The 19,169-nt window shown below is 37.2% G+C and overlaps 1 protein-coding gene across 7 annotated transcripts in view; it reads right to left on the bottom strand.

Moving 5' to 3' along the window:
* The window catches only part of NF2 (NF2, moesin-ezrin-radixin like (MERLIN) tumor suppressor), a 131,982-nt gene that overhangs the window by 42,602 nt on the left and 70,211 nt on the right, over nt 1–19,169 (bottom strand). For 6 of the 7 annotated variants that reach the window (XM_077160623.1, XM_077160622.1, XM_077160619.1 and 3 more), the window contains one exon: nt 895–963. The exons of the other annotated variant lie outside the window; for it this stretch is intronic. In XM_077160623.1, the coding sequence (XP_077016738.1) occupies nt 895–963 (69 nt within the window). The remainder of the gene's footprint in view (nt 1–894; nt 964–19,169) is intronic. 7 annotated transcript variants of the gene reach the window in all.

Below are 19,169 nucleotides of genomic sequence, written 5' to 3' on the forward strand. Positions count from 1 at the left end.
GCAGCTGATGAACAAAATGAGCAACAATGAGGATTAAAAACCACAATACTCACTCCTAACTCACCTCTATCCACCCAAAGCAGATGCAAACAGCTCAATTTCCCAAGCTGAACACAGCCCCCCCACCCCCACCCCGAGAATCAACAATGCTCAACCACCTTTAAAGAAAATACCTGTACTAGAGAACACTAACATGTCATGCTGGGTCTGGCAACCCCAAACCTACTCCACAAACCTTCGCTTCCCCCCCCCGCCCCCGCCACCCACCACTTTAAACTTTTTATTCTGAAATGATTTCAAATTTACAGGACAGTTGTAAAAATAATAAAAACCCACACAGAGAACTCCAACAAACACCCACCCATAACCATATTCACCAATTTTAAAATTTTGCTACATTTCCTGTATCACTTTATCTATCCATCCACCTACCAACCTGTCCATCAATTTTCTAAACATTTGAAAGTAGGTGACATATATCATTCTACAAGCATAGAATGCTTCCGTGTACATTTCCTTAGAACAAGGATAGTCACTTATGCAGCCAGCTTAGGCACACTTAGTTCAAAACTCTGACACTGATATAAAGCATTCTGTCTATATTTTAATTTTTCCATATGTCACAATAATGTCTATTGGGCCTTTTCTCCTCCATTATGAGATCCAGTTTAGGCTCATGAACTGTCGTTGTCTCTTTAGTTGCAACCTTTGCTTTTTTATATTCTTAACAAAGATTCCACATTTTATTCAAGATTTATTACAAACTATTTATAAAAATGCTCTTGTCAAGTACTTAGAGTATTCCTTCAAGTCCTTTAGTTAGCTTTCTTATAGACCATATAACTGCTCCATGTTCCCAAACAAGCTGGAGTACAACCCAGTTTGATTTCTTACCCTTTTTGGAAGCAATTCCTCTTGGGCCAAAAATCCACGCTTGTGAACAGAGGGATCATAGTCACCATACTGGAGGAGAAGAAAGGGAGAGCAGGCAACTGAGATTCTATGAGACAGATGCCATTTCTGAAGAGGGCTTTGCTCAGTCTCATTCCAGCCCAGCTCCAAGGGAGCAATTCAATTCTGATGACAAGTCAAGATTTCAACCTTTCTAGTTTTGTTATCCTTGAATGAAAATACAAAGCTGATTATATCTATGAACAGAGTTGCATAATCCTGTAAGGGATAGATGGATATGTGCTAATAAAAATGTGACATTTGTATAGAATGTGGCCAAGTTTTCTAACTATAAAAGAAAACAGTCACTACCAAAACATTAACTTTTTAAATGAACCAACAAAATACAACTGTGAAAGGTATGATGAGCAGCAGATAAGAGTCTTACCCATTTATGATACAAATGTTTCCAAGTGGCTAGTGATTGGAACGAATTACTAGTTGGGAGCCAGGAATAATGCAAACAATATTTTTAGTATCTTTTATTCAAGGCTTTCAAAAATGCTTTGGAAAAATACTGTCATTTCCCCTTGTACAGTCAAAGAAATGAGTAAAAGGTTAACTGATTTTCCTAAAGTCACTAGTAGGGCTGGAAATAGTACTCTGAATTTTAATGTACTCATCCAGGGACAATGATTTCGAAATTTATTTTCTGATAAAAAAAAAAAAAACTCCTTCCCTTCATAGAAAACTTAAGCCTACTTAGGAAATAACTAAAAATGGAAGAAGTTTTAAAAAGAAACAAACCACAAAACATATTAGAATACAAAATCAAAGTCTGTCTTTATCAATCAGCATTCAGTGGCTTTTCTTTTTGCCAAAAACAACAAAGTTGGCTTACAGTTCATCAAGATGGCTATGTAAGATGCTTGAGGGTACCATTCCCCCACAGGATCTTTGAACAACTAGAAAAACCAAGAGAGCTATCTTCCTCAAAACTCCAGATAATAACTGAGGGATTGCAGTAACTTGGTTAGTGCCAAATCTAGAAAACACACTTTAAAGATGATACGAGAAGCTCTTAGCACCCTCGCTGACATCTCCCCTACACTGTGTGGAGCCAGCCTGCACTTCTATTGTGGGTAAATGGCCTGTTCTGGAGAGAGCAGAGTAATCCCTATGCACACACTGGGGACCTGTATGTTGGTACCAAGCCATCAGGTGGCACCCTGAAAGATTGAACCAGGAAACTCATCTCGGGCTCACCCTCCCAGAACTTGCTTGGCAGGCAGAAGGAGCTCAAAACAGCTAAAACTGTGTAAGAAACAAGTTGAAGCAGCCTGGGGCAAAGGATTACTTGCTTTAAGTCATACAAAAGGAAACCCTGGAAGGAGAGAAAGTTTATTTCATAGGGAGTAAAGGGGTCATTAGAATTCCTATAGAGGGGGAACAAGGGTAGTTCAGTGGTAGAATTCTCATCTGCCATGTGGGAGACCCGGCTTCGATTCCTGGCCCATGCACTTCACAAACAAACTAGCAAATAAACAAGCAAAAATTCAACAAATGGTGCATCAATAAGGAGATACTCACATGGAAAAAGAATGAAATGTGACCACCACCATACAGTATACAAAAAACAAAACAAAACAAAAACCCAACAATTCCTACAGATGAGGGAAGAGACAGACTGAAAAGTAGACAGAGTAAAGACGGAGAGGACCCTGCCTCAGGCTGATCTTACTGATAGGAGGACTAAACTTTAAAGGAGAGCACCAGCCAATACAGAACCAGTCTGCAAAAGCTGTGAAATATGTTTTTTTTGCATTGGTTTGTTTTGTTAGCTCCTGGCTCTCAAGGAAATCTATCATATCACTTACTGGATACAAACTTAAGGAACAGACTGCTCAGGGACAAATCCTACAGTTAACATTTTAAAATATTAAAATGTACAGTGCACAACAAAAGATTGCAAAACAAAGAAACAAGGTAAAAATATAGAATCTATTAACAATGAAAACCAGACATTAAACATATCGGACAAGGAATTTTTTAAAATGATGCATAATATGCTCAAGAAGACAAAAGAAAATACACCGAGAAAGAACTAAAGGATATTATGATAACAATGAGTGAACAATATAAAAATCTCAATAAAGAGATAGACATTGTAGAAAGAAAGCAAATGGAAATACTGGGCAGACCGCAAAAACTGCTAGAAAGGATAAAAAACTCCCTACAAAGGATTAAAAAAAAATAAAAAGCATTATCCAACTATATGTTGTTTACAAGAGACTCACTTTAAATTAAAAAACACAAGCAGGTTGAAAGTAAAAAGGAGGGAAAAAATATATACCTATGCACTTAGTAACCAAAAGGGATGGGGTAGCTATACTACAATGGACAAAGGAGGTCGCTGTATACTGGTAAAGGGATCAATTCATCAAGAAGACATGACAATTATAAATATATATGCACCTAAAAGCAGAACCCCAAAATATGTAAAGCAAATACTGACAGATTTTAAGAGAGAAATAGATAGTTCTACATTAACAGTAGGAGACTTTCAATAGACATCACTTTAAATAATTGATAGAACATCTAGACAGAAGATCAATATGGGAATAGAAGACTTGGACAATACTCTAAACCAAACAGACCTAACAGACCTGTGGAATACTTCGCCCATGGGTCATTCTCCAGGCTATACCATATGTTAGGTCACAAAACAAGCCTCAGTAAATTAAAAAATATTGAAATAATACAATGTATCTTCTCCAATCATAATGGAACAAAGCTAGGAATCAATAACAGAGGGACAACTAGAAAATTCACAAACGTGGAAATTAAAGAATGAATTCTTAAATAGCCAATGGGTCAAAGAAGAAATCACAATAGAAATTAAGAAATACCTTGAGATGAATGAAAATGAAAATATCTTGAGGCAAATGGGATGCAGCAAATGCAGTACTGAGATGGAAATTTATAGCTCTAAATGCTTGCTTTAAAATGAAGAAAAATCTCAAAGCAGAGACCTAACCTCTCAAGTGGAGGATCTAGAAAAAGAAAAACAAGGTAAACCCAAAGTGAGAAGGAAGGAAATAACAAAGATTAGAGTAGAATTAAATGAAATATAGAAGTAAAAAACTATAGAGGGAGTCAATGAAACCAAAAATTGGTTCTCTGAAAAGATTAATAACCAAAAAAACCTTTGGTCAGACTAAGAAAGGAAAAGAAAGAGAGGATGGAAAGTAACCGAAATCAGAAATGAAATGGGAGCATTACTACCAATCCCAGAGAAATAAAAAGGATTATTAAGAGGATACTATGAACAACTGTTTGCTAACAAATTAGAAAACCCAGATGAAATAGACAAATTTTTAGAAACACACACAACTACCTACACCGATTCAAGATGAAACAGAAGCTGTTAACAGACCAATTACAAGTAAAGAAATTGAATCATTCATGAAAACCCTCCCAACAAAGACAAGCCTAGGACCAGATGGCTTCACAGGGGAATTTTATCAAACATTCCAAGAAGAGTTAAACACCAAACCTACTAAAACTGTTTCAGAAGTTTGGAGAAAAGGGACTACTCCCTAACTCATTCTATGATTCCATGAGGCCTTCACCCTAACACCAAAGCCAATAAAGATACCACAAGGAAAGAAAATTACAGAATAATATTCCCTACGAATATAGCTGAAAATATCCTCAACAAAAATACTAGAAAACTAAAAAAAAAAAAGAAAAAAGTAATACACCATATTAATAGAACAAAAGAAAAAACCACACAAGATCATCTCAATCAATACAGAAAAGGCATATGACAATATGTAGCAAATCTTTTTGACAAAAAAAATCACTTAGAAAACTAGGAAATTTTCTCAACATGATAAAGGGAATGTACAAAACATCTGCAGCTAATATCATACTTAATGCTGAAAGACAGAAAGTTTTCCTTCTTCAAACAGGAACAATTCAAGGATGCCCACTGTCACCACTGTTATTCAACACTGGATTGGAAGTTCTAGTTAGAGTAATTAGGCAAGAGAAAGAAATAAAAGGTATCCATATTGGAAAGGAAGAATTGAAACTTTCCCCATTTGCAGATCACATGATTTCATACGCAGGAAATCCTGAAAAACCAACAAAGCTACTAGAGTTAAGTAAAACAATTTCAGTAAAGTGGTGGGGTACAAGATCAAGCTACAAAAGTCAGTAATTTTTATATACCAATTACAAACAATCTGAAGAGGAAATCAAGAAAATAATTCCATTTACAATAAAAGTATCAAATATCTAGGAATATATTTAACCAAGGATGTCAAGAATTTATATGTGGGAAACTATAAAACATTGTTAAAAGAAATGATGAAGAGCCAAGGAAAAATTCAGAGATCAATTGAATCAAGTTTTGAGTCTTGAAATAAACCCTCACATCTGTGGCCAAATGGCGTTTGACAAGGGTGTCAAGTCCACATAATTGGGAAAGACTAGTGTCTTCAATGGTGCTGGGAAAACTGAATATCCACATGTAAAAGAATGACAGTGGACCCCTAACTCACACCACATACAAAAATTTACTAAAAATGGATTAAAGACCTAAATATAATAACCCAAACTATAAAACTCCTAAAAGAAATATGGGAAAGCAGCTTTAGGACCTTGTTTCAGGCAACAGTTTGTTAGACTTTATACCCAAAGCACAAGCAACAAAAGAAAAAATAAATGGGACTGCATCAAAATTTAAAACTTCTGTCATCAAACAACTTGTGCACTGTAGAAAGACCACCTACAGAATGGGAGATATTTGGAAACTACATATCCGATAAGTGTTTAATATCCAGAATGTATAAAGAAATCCTACAACTCAACAACAACAAGACAGACAACCCAATTTAAAAATGGGCAAAAGATACAAACAGACATTTCCCCAAAGAAGATACACAGATGGCCAAAAAGCACATGAAATGTGTTCAACATCATTAGCCATTAGGGAAATGCAAATCACAACCACAATGAAACACCATTTCGCATCCACTAGAATGGCTACTATTCAAAAAATGGAAAAGAGCAAGTATTGAAGAAGATGTGGAGAAATAGGAATACTCACTCACTGATAGTGGGACAGTAAAATGGTGCAGCTACTGTGGAAAACAGTCTGGCAGTTTCTCATAAAGTAAAAGAGAATTACAAAATGACCCAGTAATCCTACTTCTCAATATATACCAAATACAATTGAAAGTAGGAACTCAACAGCTATTTTCACACTGATGTTTTTAGTGGCTGTGCTGGTTTAAACTGTTATATTCCCCAGAAAAGCTATGTTCTTTAATCCTCACTCAACACTGCTGGATGGCATCTTTTTGATTGTTTCCATAGAGATGTGACCCACTGTTCTAGTTTGCTGGCTGTTGGAATGCAATACACCAGAGATGGATTGGCCTTCAATAAAAGGGGATTTATTTAGTTAACATATAGTTCTTCAGAGGAAAGGCCGCTAACTTTTAACTGAGGTTCTCTCTTATGTGGGAAGGCACAAAGCGATCTCTGCTGGCCTTCTCTCCAGGCCTCTGGGTTCCAACGTCTTTCCCCAGGGTAATTCCTTTCTGCATCTCCAAAGGCCTGGACTGAGGTGCGAGTGCTGAGATGAAGTATGCTGAGCTGCGAGTGCTGAGATGAAGTATGCTGAGCTGCTTGGGCTGTGCTGCATTGAGCTCTCTCATTTAAGCAGTAGCCAATTAACTCAAACATCATTCACTGCAGTAGGCACACCTCCTAGCTGACTGCAGATGTAATCAGGAACAGATGAGGTTCACATGCCATCAGCTCATGTCCATGGCAATATAACTAGGCATCTTCACCTGGCCAAGTTGACAACTGAATCTAACTACCACACCCACCCAACTGTGGGTGGTAACCTTTACTTAGGTGGTTTCCATGGATATATGTCTCCATCCGTTCAAGGTGGGGTCCCTTTAAGAGGGAACCATTTTGGAAAAACCATTAGCACCAACAGAGTCCACATAGCCAGAGACCTTTGAAGAATGCAAAAGGAAGGCACCCCTGGGGAAGTCTTAATAAATGAGGAGAGAAAGCTAGCAGATGTCTCCAGTGCCTTTCCAACTTAGAGAGTTGTCCAGAACCCAAAGACCCCAGCAGATGCCAGCCAAATGACTTCCCAGCTGACAGAACTGTTCCAGACAGCATCAGCCTTTCTTGAGTGAAGGGGTCTTAATTTGGACATTTTCACAGGCTTAGAACTGCAAATTTGCAACTTAATATATTCCCTTTTTAAAAGTCATTCCATTTCTGGTATACTGCATTCTGGCAGCATAGCAAACTAAAACAGCAGCATTAACCACAATTGCCAAAAGATGGAAGCAATCAATAGAAGGATAAAAAAATACAGTATGTCCATACAATGGAATATTATTCAGCAGTAAAAAAGGAATGAAGTTCTGATACATGCGGAACATGGAAAAACCTTGAAGATATCATGTTGACTAAAATAAGCCAGACACAAGAGGACAAATACTATATGATTTCATTGATATTAAGTAATTAAAATAGCAAATTAATAGAATAGAAACCAGAATACAAGTTACCAAGGGCTATGTGTAGGGGTGGGGTGGGGGTAGGGAACGGGAAGTTAATGCTTAATGGGACAATTTCTGATTAGGGTGATAGAAAAGTTTTGGTAATGGTGAGTGGTGATGGTAGCACAACATTGTGAATTTAATTAACACCACTGAACTATATACTTGAACGTAGTTAAAGGGGAAATTTTAGGTTGTATGTATGTTAATAGAATAAAAATTTTTAAGAAAACAGATGTCTGTATAACACTAATGTAAACTATGGACTATAGTTAACAGTACAATTATAATAATATTTATTAATCAACTGTAACAAAGGTACCATACTAATGCAAAGTTTTAATAATAGGGAAAACTGCAAGTATGTAGAAAGTATATGAGAACTTCTCTAACATATGAAAAAAAAAAAAAACAGACCTGGGTTCGATTACTGGCCCATGCACTCCAGAAAAAAAAAAAAAAAAAAAAAAAAAGAACAGCAAACTCCAGTAAATTAGTATAATCTATAACTATTTACCCTATTAGCCACCAACATTGGAAAAACAAAAGGTCAGACACAATTCTGTTGGCTCTATCCACCACCAAACTGGGTCAGGGCATTGCCCTACCTTCCTATTCCCAGAGAACCTCCAATAAGACTTCTGGTGTTTTCATTTACCAAATGAAGTCATATACCAGACTACAGAGAGACACTCCAGGATTGAAAGATGCTTATCATCAACTTTAAATAGTGCCTCATTACCATATCACCCTGACTATAAAAGCCCCATGAGTCAGTATATCTTATGAATCTCCTATGATTACCTTGTGAATGGCAGAATTATATTGCACTGTTTTGTCACGTGACTGTGTTAAAATAATTAATTTAGTGAAGCTAAACATTTAAAATATTATGCTAGTTTTTGTAATCCTGTCCAGGCACTTTTTCATTAAAACTGGAAGTGCCCAATTTCTCTATCTCTGGAGGAGGCCCTGAGATGTAAGCCAGTAACTATACTGAGCTACAATTGCATTCTTGTGGAGGGAGCTGTAGAGTGCAAGCAGAGACTTGCAACCTTACGAGACTGCTTAAGGTTCAATCTCAGCTCTTTCACTCATTAGCTATGTAAGTATGGAAGTTTTTGTGCCTGTTTTCTAATCTGAAACATAGGGATAATAACAGTACTTACAGGACTCTTGGGATTAAATGAAATAAAACTCATAAAGATTTTTAAATGATGCTTGGCTCTGCTCAATAAAACTCAATATCAAAAGATAAAATTCAGGTCGTGATATCTCTCTGATTCTGTTTCCTTATCTGTCAGATGAAAGTATTGCCTCAGAGCAATCTCAAAGGATAGACTCTGGAGTATACCTCTGAGGCCGTGAGTAAGGTTCCCTCTCTCAAAATCCCAGCCTCCCCACCCATAAAGCAAGGGACCTAACAGCGTAACATCAAAGGGGGACGTTTAATGCAGTGCCTGGTTTGTAGTGAAAATCGAGTATTATTAGTGTTGTTCTCACATCATTTATAATGACACCAGTCACTGTTTGCCTCCCTGATTTTTGAAGGGGTAGGATGCTAAAGAAAGCACTGTTGGTTGCATTTGCAAACTTCTCAAGCATACTGAACCAAACTCTAATGCAAAAGTAAGCAGATTTGAAAAGTTTAAGTTGTAAATTCAGGTTCCAAAGGCCTGCAAGATTAACTATTCAGATTATTATAATGCGCTCCAACTACTCTACTGATCAAAACTATTACATCTGAGTTATGCAGGGGCCCCAAAGACCCTGCTGAAGAACTTCTCCACCAGAGCAACTCCACTTACAACATAAAAGTCACCTTGAGGTGGATGTTGGCTCTTAAACGTCTCTTTAAAAATCAGAGACCTTTCTCTCTAAGCCAACTCAGCAGATGAACTTACTGCCCTCCCCCACTACGTGGGACATGACTCCCAGGGGTGTTCATCTCCCTGGCAACATGAGGACTTCTGGGATGAGCCAGGACCTGGCATCATGGGATTGAGAAAGCCTTCTTGACCAAAAGGGGAAAGAGAGAAATGAGACAAAATAAAATTTCAGTAGCTGAAAGATTTCAGAGTCGAGAGGTTATTCTTATGCATTATAAAGATAGCCCTTTTTAGTTTATGGTGCATGAAGTGGCTGGAGGGAAGTACCTGGAACTGTTGAATTGTATTCCAGTAGCCTTGATCGTTAAGATGATTGTATAACTATACACCTTTTACAATGTGACCGTGTGATTGAAAAACCTTACATCAGATGCTGCTTTTATCCAGGTTACAGGCAGATGAGTAAAAAGACAAGGATGAAAAATAAATAAGTAAGAGCAGAGGATATAAAATAAATGAGTAAAAAGACAAGGATGAAAAATAAATAAACAAGAGCAATTGCAACTAAAAGAATAAAATACTTAGGAATAAATTTAACTAAAGAGACAAAAGACCTATTAACAAAGAAAACTACAAAAAACTGTTAAAAGAAATCACAGAAGACCTAAATAGATGGAAGGGCATACTGTGTTCATGGATTGGAAGACTAAATATAGTTAAAATGTCAATCCTACCTAAATTGATTTACAGATTCAATGCAATACCAATCAAAATCCCAACAACTTATTTTTCAGAAATAGAAAAACCAATAAGCAAATTTATCTGGAAGGGCAGGGTGCCCCGAATTGCTAAAAGTATCTTGAGGAAAAAAAACGAAGCTGGAGGTCTCATGCTGCCAGACTTTAAGGCATATTTGAAGCCACAGTGGTCAAAACAGCATGGTATTGGCATAAAGATAGATATATCGACCAATGGAATCGAATAGAGTGCTCAGATATAGACCCTCTCATCTATGGACATTTGATCTTTGATAAGGCAGTCAAGCCAACTCACCTGGGACAGAACAGTCTCTTCAATAAATGGTGCCTAGAGAACTGGATATCCATATGCAAAAGAATGAAAGAGGACCCGTATCTCACACCCTATACAAAAGTTAATTCAAAATGGATCAAAGATCTAAACATTAGGTCTAAGACCATAAAACAGTTAGAGGAAAAAGTAGGGAGATATCTTACGAATCTTACAATTGGAGGCAGTTTTATGGACCTTAAACCTAAAGCAAGAGCACTGAAGAAAGAAATAAATAAATGGGAGCTCCTCAAAATTAAACACTTTTGTGCATCAAAGAACTTCATCAAGAAAGTAGAAAGACAGCCTACACAATGGGAGACAATATTTGGAAACGACATATCAGATAAAGGTCTAGTATCCAGAATTTATAAAAAGATTGTTCAACTCAACAACAAAAAGACAGCCAACCCAATTACAAAATGGGAAAAAGACTTGAACAGACACCTATCAGAAGAGGAAATACAAATGGCCAAAAGGCACATGAAGAGATGCTCAATGTCCCTGGCCATTAGAGAAATGCAAATCAAAACCACAATGAGATATCATCTCACACCCACCAGAATGGCCATTATCAACAAAACAGAAAATGACAAGTGCTGGAGAGGATGCGGAGAAAGAGGCACACTTATCCACTGTTGGTGGGAATGACAAATGGTGCAACCACTGTGGAAGGCAGTTTGGCGGTTCCTCAAAAAACTGAATATAGAATTGCCATACGACCCAGCAATACCATTGCTAGATATCTACTCAAAGGACTTAAGGGCAAAGACACAAACGGACATTTACACACCAATGTTTATAGCAGCATTATTTACAATTGCAAAGAGATGGAAACAGCCAAAATGTCCATCAACAGACGAGTGGCTAAACAAACTGTGGTATATACATACGATGGAATATTATGCAGCTTTAAGACAGAATAAACTTATGAAGCATGTAAAAACATGGATGGACCTAGAGAACATTATGCTGAGTGAGACTAGCCAAAAACTAAAGGACAAATACTGTATGGTCCCACTGATGTGAACCGGCATTAGAGAATAAACTTGGAATATGTCATTGGTAACAGAGACCATCAGGAGTTAGAAATAGGGTAAGATAATGGGTAATTGGAGCTGAAGGGATACAGACTGTGCAACAGGACTGGATACAAAAACTCAAAAATGGACAGCACAATACTACCTAATTGTAATGTAATTATGTTAAAACACCGAATGAAGCTGCATCTGAGCTATAGTTTTTTGTTTGTTTGTTTTTATATATATTTTTTGTATTTTGTATTTTTATTTTTTTCTCTATATTATCATTTTATTTCTTTTTCTGTTGTCTTGCTATTTCTTTTTCTAAATCGATGCAAATGTACTAAGAAATGATGATCATACATCTATGTGATGATATTAAGAATTACTGATCGCATATGTAAAAAAAAAAAGACATCCATGTACACTGACAATTCATAGTATGTGACTGAAGTTTCTGGGAGTCCACAAAATCCAGATTAAAGTGATTATTATTAGAAAATTAAAAAAAAAAAGCAGAGGATAAAGAGTAAAAATTGGATAAACTGAAATACAAGTCGAGGGGGTAGGTAAGGAGTACAGGATATATGAGTTTTCTTTCTTTCTTTTTTTATTTCTTTTTCTGGAGTGATGCAAATGTTCTAAAAATGATGATGTTGATGTACACATAACTATGTGATGATATTGTGAGCCACTGATTGTATACCATGTATGAACTGTATGTGTGTGAAGATTTCTCAATAAAAATATTTTAAAAATCAAAGAAAGAGAACAGGCAGTTCAATGGTAGAATTTTCACGTGCCATGCAGGAGACCCGGGTTCAATTCCTGGCCCATGCACACCCCCCAAAAAACAAAAAGCGTGACCAAAATTCCCTATGATATTCATATCACAGATCTGCCTCTGTGTGTGTGTATGTATAGAGATAGATATACATATATTTAGGGAGACAAAGAGAAGTAAAAAAAGAAAGAAAGAAAATCCTTAAATTGTGGCTGCTAGTGAGTATAAAAAAGTCATATCATCGCACAAATTGAAATGGCTGCTCCACATTCTTTTATGTAACTGATACATTCTTTTGGTATAACTAGGCATGAATTTTTCAGTGAAGAGCTAATGAAGCTTGGATTTTAGGTCTCCACACCTGCATGGGCCTGTACCTAAATTTATATTCATAATTAGGTATTCTTGCATTAAAGAGAGCCCCCCAAATTATACTAACTTCAGGCTTCACAAAACCTGAATCCACCCTATAAAAGCCAAGGAGAGTTCACCATTTAAAGAACTCGGAGTCAATTGTTAGGTCAAATGCCTTCTGAATATATAGGCCTATATGTACTGGAAAATTAAATCAAATGCTCAGAATAGGATTCCACAAAACAAAAAGATTTGATTAATACATATATAGAAAAATATTTAGATTCTAACGATATACTGTAATTAAATTCCAGATGGATGAAAGTCTTAAACCTGTAAACAAAATCCACAAAAATACCAGAATAAAATTAGGAATATGTATATAATAACAGGTTGGTAGAGCCATTCTAAAAGTCACTCAAAACACAAAAAGAAAAAGTTTGACAAATATACATGTAAAAATAGACCAAAAGCTGATACCCATAATACAAAGATCTCCTACAAATCAATCAGAAAACAGATAAATGATAGAGTAGAAAAAAGAAATACCAAGGCCAATAACCCTAAGAAAAGATGCTCAGCCCCAATGTCAATCAAGGAAATACGAATTTTTAAAAATCTTTTTTCTATTACATTAGCAAAATTGACGAGACTGATAATATCTACTGCTGATGAGGATATAGAACAATAGGTATTCTCATATACCATTGCTGGAAGTTAAATCAGGGCAACACCTCTGGGGGACAAATGGCCACATGTATTTCTTTTTTTTTTTTTTAAGTCTTATTGAGATAAACCTCATAGAACATAAAATTCACCATTTTCAACTGGTCAAATTAAAAACCACCCAGTGTTTTTCAGTATATTTACAATGGTGTGCAACCACCACCGCTATCTAGTTCCAGAATATCTCCATCACCCCAACAAGACCGGTACCTATTAGCAGTCACTCCCAACTCCTCCCTTTCCCTTCTCCTAGCAATCACTAATCGACTTTCTGTCTCTATGGGTTTACCTATTCTGGACATTATAAACTTAAGAGTTCTTTATAATTAGGGGTATTTCTTCTGTCGGTCCTTTGCAATTCTACTTCTAGCAAACTATCCTAAGGGGGAGGAAACTCTTGCAGATGTACACAAGATGTACATAATTGGAGTGGCTAGAGGGAAGTACCTGAAACTGTCAAGCTGTGTTCTAGACTGTATTAACTGCATAGCTTTTACAATGTGACCGTGTGAAAAAAAGAGGGAAAAAAAGAGAAAGAAAATATGACCCAGGCCTGGCCATGAGAAAACATTAGACCCAGGCTGAAGGTTGCCCTCTGAGAACATGAAAGGCAGAGAAAGACTAAGGAACTTTTCCATAATGTAGAAGGCTGAAGAGGTATGAAAAGAATGCAGCAAGTATTCCTGGGGAAAATCTTGGATCAGAAAGGAAAATTTTATTGGGACAGGTGGCAAAATGTGCATGGGGTCTGTCATGGTTAGGGACATGTGTCAACTTGGCCAAGTTGTAGTACCTGTTTATCTGATTGGGCAAGTGCTGGCCTGTCTGTTGCAACGAGGACATTTCATAGGATTAGGTCATGATCACGTCAGCTGCATCCACAGCTAATTCCATTTGTAATCAGCGAAAGGGGCGTGTCTTCTACAATTAGTGATGCTAAGTCTAACCATGGGAAGCCTTTACGGAGGACTCAGAGGAGATGGGCCCCATTCCTGCTTCGGCTGGTAAGCCTCTCCTGTGGAGTTCACCCAGACCCTCCATCAGAGTCATTGGCTTCACAGCCTGCCCTGTGGATTTTGGACTCTGCGTTCCTGCAGTCACGTGAGACACTTTTATAAATTTTATATTTGCAAGTGTTTCCTGTTGATTCTGTTTCTCAAAAGAACCCTAACTAATACAGGGTCGTGGATTAGACAGTAGTAATCAAAGTCCACTCCCTGACTTGGAGCACTGTATGGTAGTGTGATGGTTTGGAGCTTTATGAACCCCAGAAGATTATGCTGTTAAAGCTAAACTATTCCTGTGGGTGTAGAGTTATCATGGGTGGGAACTTCTGATTAGATTATTCCAGTAGAGGCATCGCCCAGGAGGGTCTTAATCCTCTTACTGAAGTCCATTAAAAGAGGATGAAATTCAGAGAAACAGAGAGATGCTAAAAGAGAAAGACATAGGAGCTGAAAGAGGAGACTCAGAAACAGAGAAAAAACCACTGAAGCCAGAAACTGGAAGCCACGAAGCCTGGGAGAGAAGGGAAAGAACAGCAGACTCTACTATGTGTCTTGCCATCTGACAGAGGAGCCCAGGTATCATCTTGATGATACCTTGATTTTGACATTTTCACAGCCTCTAGAACTTGTAAACTTAAAAGCAATAAATTTCTATTGATAAATTTTTTTTAAAAGCCATATAAAAGGATTTTCAATAAAGCACTGTTTGTAAGAGGGAAAAGCTTGAAACAACCTGTTCTTCCTCAGAAGCGGAATGAGTAAAGTTGGTTTATTCATTAATGAATTACAGACAGCAGTTAAAATCAATGAACTACACCTACACATAATGACATGGATAATTCTCAAAATCGATATTAAGCAGGGGAAAAAAACACAGTTTGTAAAAGGATATGCAGAGTATAGCACCATTTATATCAAATTTTACATCGTGGATTTTTTAAAATCAGTCTCCTCTTACTCATCCGACCTTTGCTTCAGGTCTCAGCTTCATGATCTCTCACCAGGATGACCACTCACCAGGAAGACCACTATACCCTTCTAACTGGTCTCCTTCTTTCCGCACTTGTCTCACTCCAACCTGTCCTTCACACAGCCACCAAAGGATCTGTCTAAAATATAAACATCACTGGTGTTCTATCACCCACAATATAAAGTTAAGACCCTTTATAATCTGAGCCCCTGCAGACCTCTAAAGCCCCAACCCTTGTAGATATAGACTGTATATGTCTACAGCTGATGCTCATTAACTGCAGTAGTTATATTCTATAAAGTCACTGCAAACACCGAAATAAATACTGAAACACTGCTCTAGGGGATACAGAGTTTGAGGTTCCTATGAACAATATTTTTGTCAATCAACCAATATAACCTTGTTTTATGTGTTTCTATTTAAAGATACCTTACTTAATATGACAGCCAACAGCACTATAATTCATGTCCAAATGAAGCTTTGCTAACAAGTATTTTCTCCATAAGGCACATCACAGCCTTCTTGCACTTAGGAACACTAGACAGCACTTCAGCACTAAGCCTGGGGGCCACTTTAAACAGCATAAATAAATAAATAAATAAATAAATCACAAAAATGTGAAAAACATGGCATTAAATATACCATCACAAAGACACTTGTTTACAGCCTGAAAGCTGAAGCAAGGAGGCATGACCTTACCTGGAAAGCATACATAGAGCAACTCAAAATTTTTGCTACCCTGTGCATGTTTTTAAATGACTGTGAAAGCACTGCAAGTATTGATTTGGGATTTTAGTGAGTAGGCGAATTTGTGAATATGAAATATGTGATTAATGAGGATCGACTGTACTCAGCTGATTGCATTTTAGTATCTGTCCCTGATTTTCATTAAAGAACAATAAGAAAACTAAGCCTTATCTCCCACCATTCTTTTCTCTTGTCTGAATACTTCAAGTTTATAGGCCAGCAATGCAAGACTGGTAAGTAAAATACCATTCTCTCCCACAGTCATTTTTAATAAGAACAAATTTCAAACATCAAACTGTCAACACAAAATCCAACAGGTGGTTTAAACATTGCAAGATGGTTTGCTATATCTGTGACAGGACGCAAAGAAAGAAACGAAAAAAACAAAATCAAACCAGTCCATAATTTTGATTTAAACATAACTCAAACTTCAAACAAGAAATATGGTTCTTGCTAACTGAACCATGTGATTAATATTTGTATTTATACTTTGAGGGTAATTGTTTCTTTATGCCTTGGAATTAGCTGTGTCTATATCATTCAAACAGCTGAAATGTTGCAATGAATACATTTGCCTCTAATTATATTCCATGTGTTAATGAGCTCAATTCACTTTCCCCTCCATACTTCTGAAGTTCCTTTCTGTTTCAAAAGTTGTGGAAGAAATCAAACCAAATATAACAGAAGGAACTGGTATGAATTCCTGAAAAACTTGGACTAAGGGGACTAAATGAAGTTGGAATGTAGTGAAAGGCAGTGCAGGCTAACCATTGGCCTCCCTTACACTCTAGACAATGTGTGGCAAGACCAAAGGTCTAAGTTAGACCACCTGGAGACCAGGGACCTCATCCCAGCTCCACTCACTCATTACATCCTGCCTCAAATAGTCTATCAAGAAGTGGGTGGAAAAGGAAGAAGAGGAGGAGGAAGAAGAAGGGGAGAGGTGGGAGCAGAGGAGGGGAAGGAGGAGGGAGGGCAATAAATTCCATAAAAATGAAATGACACTGGACAAATTACTAATCCTTACTGAGCCTTAAATTCCTCATGCACAGAACAGGCAAAATGTTCCCAAGTCTCAGCGACCAGAAAATTCAATACTAAGTACCACACAAAATATTCATAACATTTTATAAAATTGTAAAACACTATAGGCATGTAAAATCTGTTTAACATAATAAAAGATATCCTTTTAATATTAACAGTCCTAAAAACTGGGAAACATGTTAGAGTAATTCTCAGGTTCCTGAGTATGGACTTTAAGCCATAGATTACCTTTATTTGTAAGATCCTGAAAATGTACCCTGGAAAAGATAGTTAGAATATCCTCCTCCATGTGAACCACATATGCTATCTGTGAATCACTTTCATCTTCAAATTAGTAAGATCCAAATTAGTAGGGTTTTCCTACAGTGACATCTGTTAAGGCAAACATCTGCTCGTTCCCTGAAAAGTGATTTTTTTCACAGGTGGCCTTTGAATTTCAGGCCCAAAACCCATGCAAGGAAAATGCAGCCTTTTAGACTGAAACTCTTCAAAAAGAAGGACTGCCCTTGAGAGTGTGAATCTCCTCTCAGCTGGGGAGAATGAGGGCTGAAAAGAAACAACTCTAGGCTGGGAACAGCTCGGATTTAATGAAAGTGACAACAACTGCTTCATCACTGTCAGGGTGATGCTGATTGAAAGGACACATTTTTCCTGTTATTAATATTCTTAATCAAAGCACAAAAGGAAGCACATGTTTTAGTTGAGTCAAGGCCCTTTCTCTGCTTTTTCAATTACTCATTTTTCAGGACAATGGAATAGTGGAGCAAAAATGTGATTCCAAAGCCAAGAATTCTGCCCTTAGCTTTACCCAAGATAACCCAAATGACTTTGGACAAATCGCTGAGGGCGATTTGCTTACTTAGAGTCAAGAACATCCCAAGTCCTAGGGATACTCAGCAAATATTAGACTAGTCATCAAATGAGTAAACTCACTTAAGGCTTCCGTTGGGCTGACTAGCATTGTACAGACATTTTTTTTTTCTTTTCAGTTGACAGGCCTGTAAATTTCCTGGCTTTGATCTGAAATTCTATTAAGCTACCCAATAAAATGAGCTAAGAAGTTTGCTATGCTTTATTATTATTATTTGTGTGTCCTATTACTTTTCTAATATTAATCAGAAACGGCTTGAGGGACACCGGTAACTTAAAAAGAAAATCGTAACTAAAAAAAGATAATTCTTCAAAATCATAAAAGTAATCAAGGAGTCCCAGCTCTGGGAACATCTCATACTGGGGTGAAAGGCAGGAGTAAGGTGACCAAGTGAAGGTGGTATGAGATTGAAGTGGGAAATCTGAGGAACACCAAAGATCCTGTGCTGACCCTCTGGTTGGTTTTATAAAAGCAGAGGGGACAAAAACCCAAGACCAGCAACCTCATTCTTAATCTGCAGTGATTTCTCTGGCAAAAGACTTTCAGCCAACCAGACAGCTCAACTGGGTTCATAGGGCCACAGAGCTTGCAGTGCCTAACCATTAGCACAGCAGGAGGTCCATCAGGGGCCAAGGAAGCAGGGCATTCTCTAGGGGCATGACAAGGTCCACATAAACACAGGACCACTGGTACTCAGGAGATGAGTGTGGAGAGGACCTGGGCCTTTTTGACCCACGGGCTATATATTTGGCACAAACTGGAGACCATAAATTTATTTTTCGTCCTTAATAAAAAGAGAGAGGGTGGGCCACGGTGGCTCAGCAGGCAAGAATGCTTGCCTGCCATTCTAGAGGACCCGGGTTCGATTCCTGGTGTCTGCCTATGCAAAAAAAAGTAAAAATAAAAAAAAATAAAAAGATTGGCCCAGTGAATATAATTAATCACACATGTATAATAAGGTTATACAGAAAATTTATCAAGCTGTACTCTTTTCTAAATTTTTTATTAATTAAAAAATATTACAAGAAAGAAACATTCTTAATATATGCTCATTCTGTTCTACATATATAATCAGTAATTCACAATATCATCACATAGTTGCATATTCATCATCATGATCATTTCTTAGAACATTTATCAAGCTATACTCTTATCATTTGCACAATCTTCTGTAAGGATATTCTTCAAAAAAAATGTTATGAAGAATAAAGTGACCATCTGTACATACACACACACACACACACACTCTCTCTC

The sequence above is a fragment of the Tamandua tetradactyla genome, chromosome 5 (assembly GCF_023851605.1).
Source record: "Tamandua tetradactyla isolate mTamTet1 chromosome 5, mTamTet1.pri, whole genome shotgun sequence".
Lineage (NCBI taxonomy): Eukaryota > Metazoa > Chordata > Mammalia > Pilosa > Myrmecophagidae > Tamandua > Tamandua tetradactyla.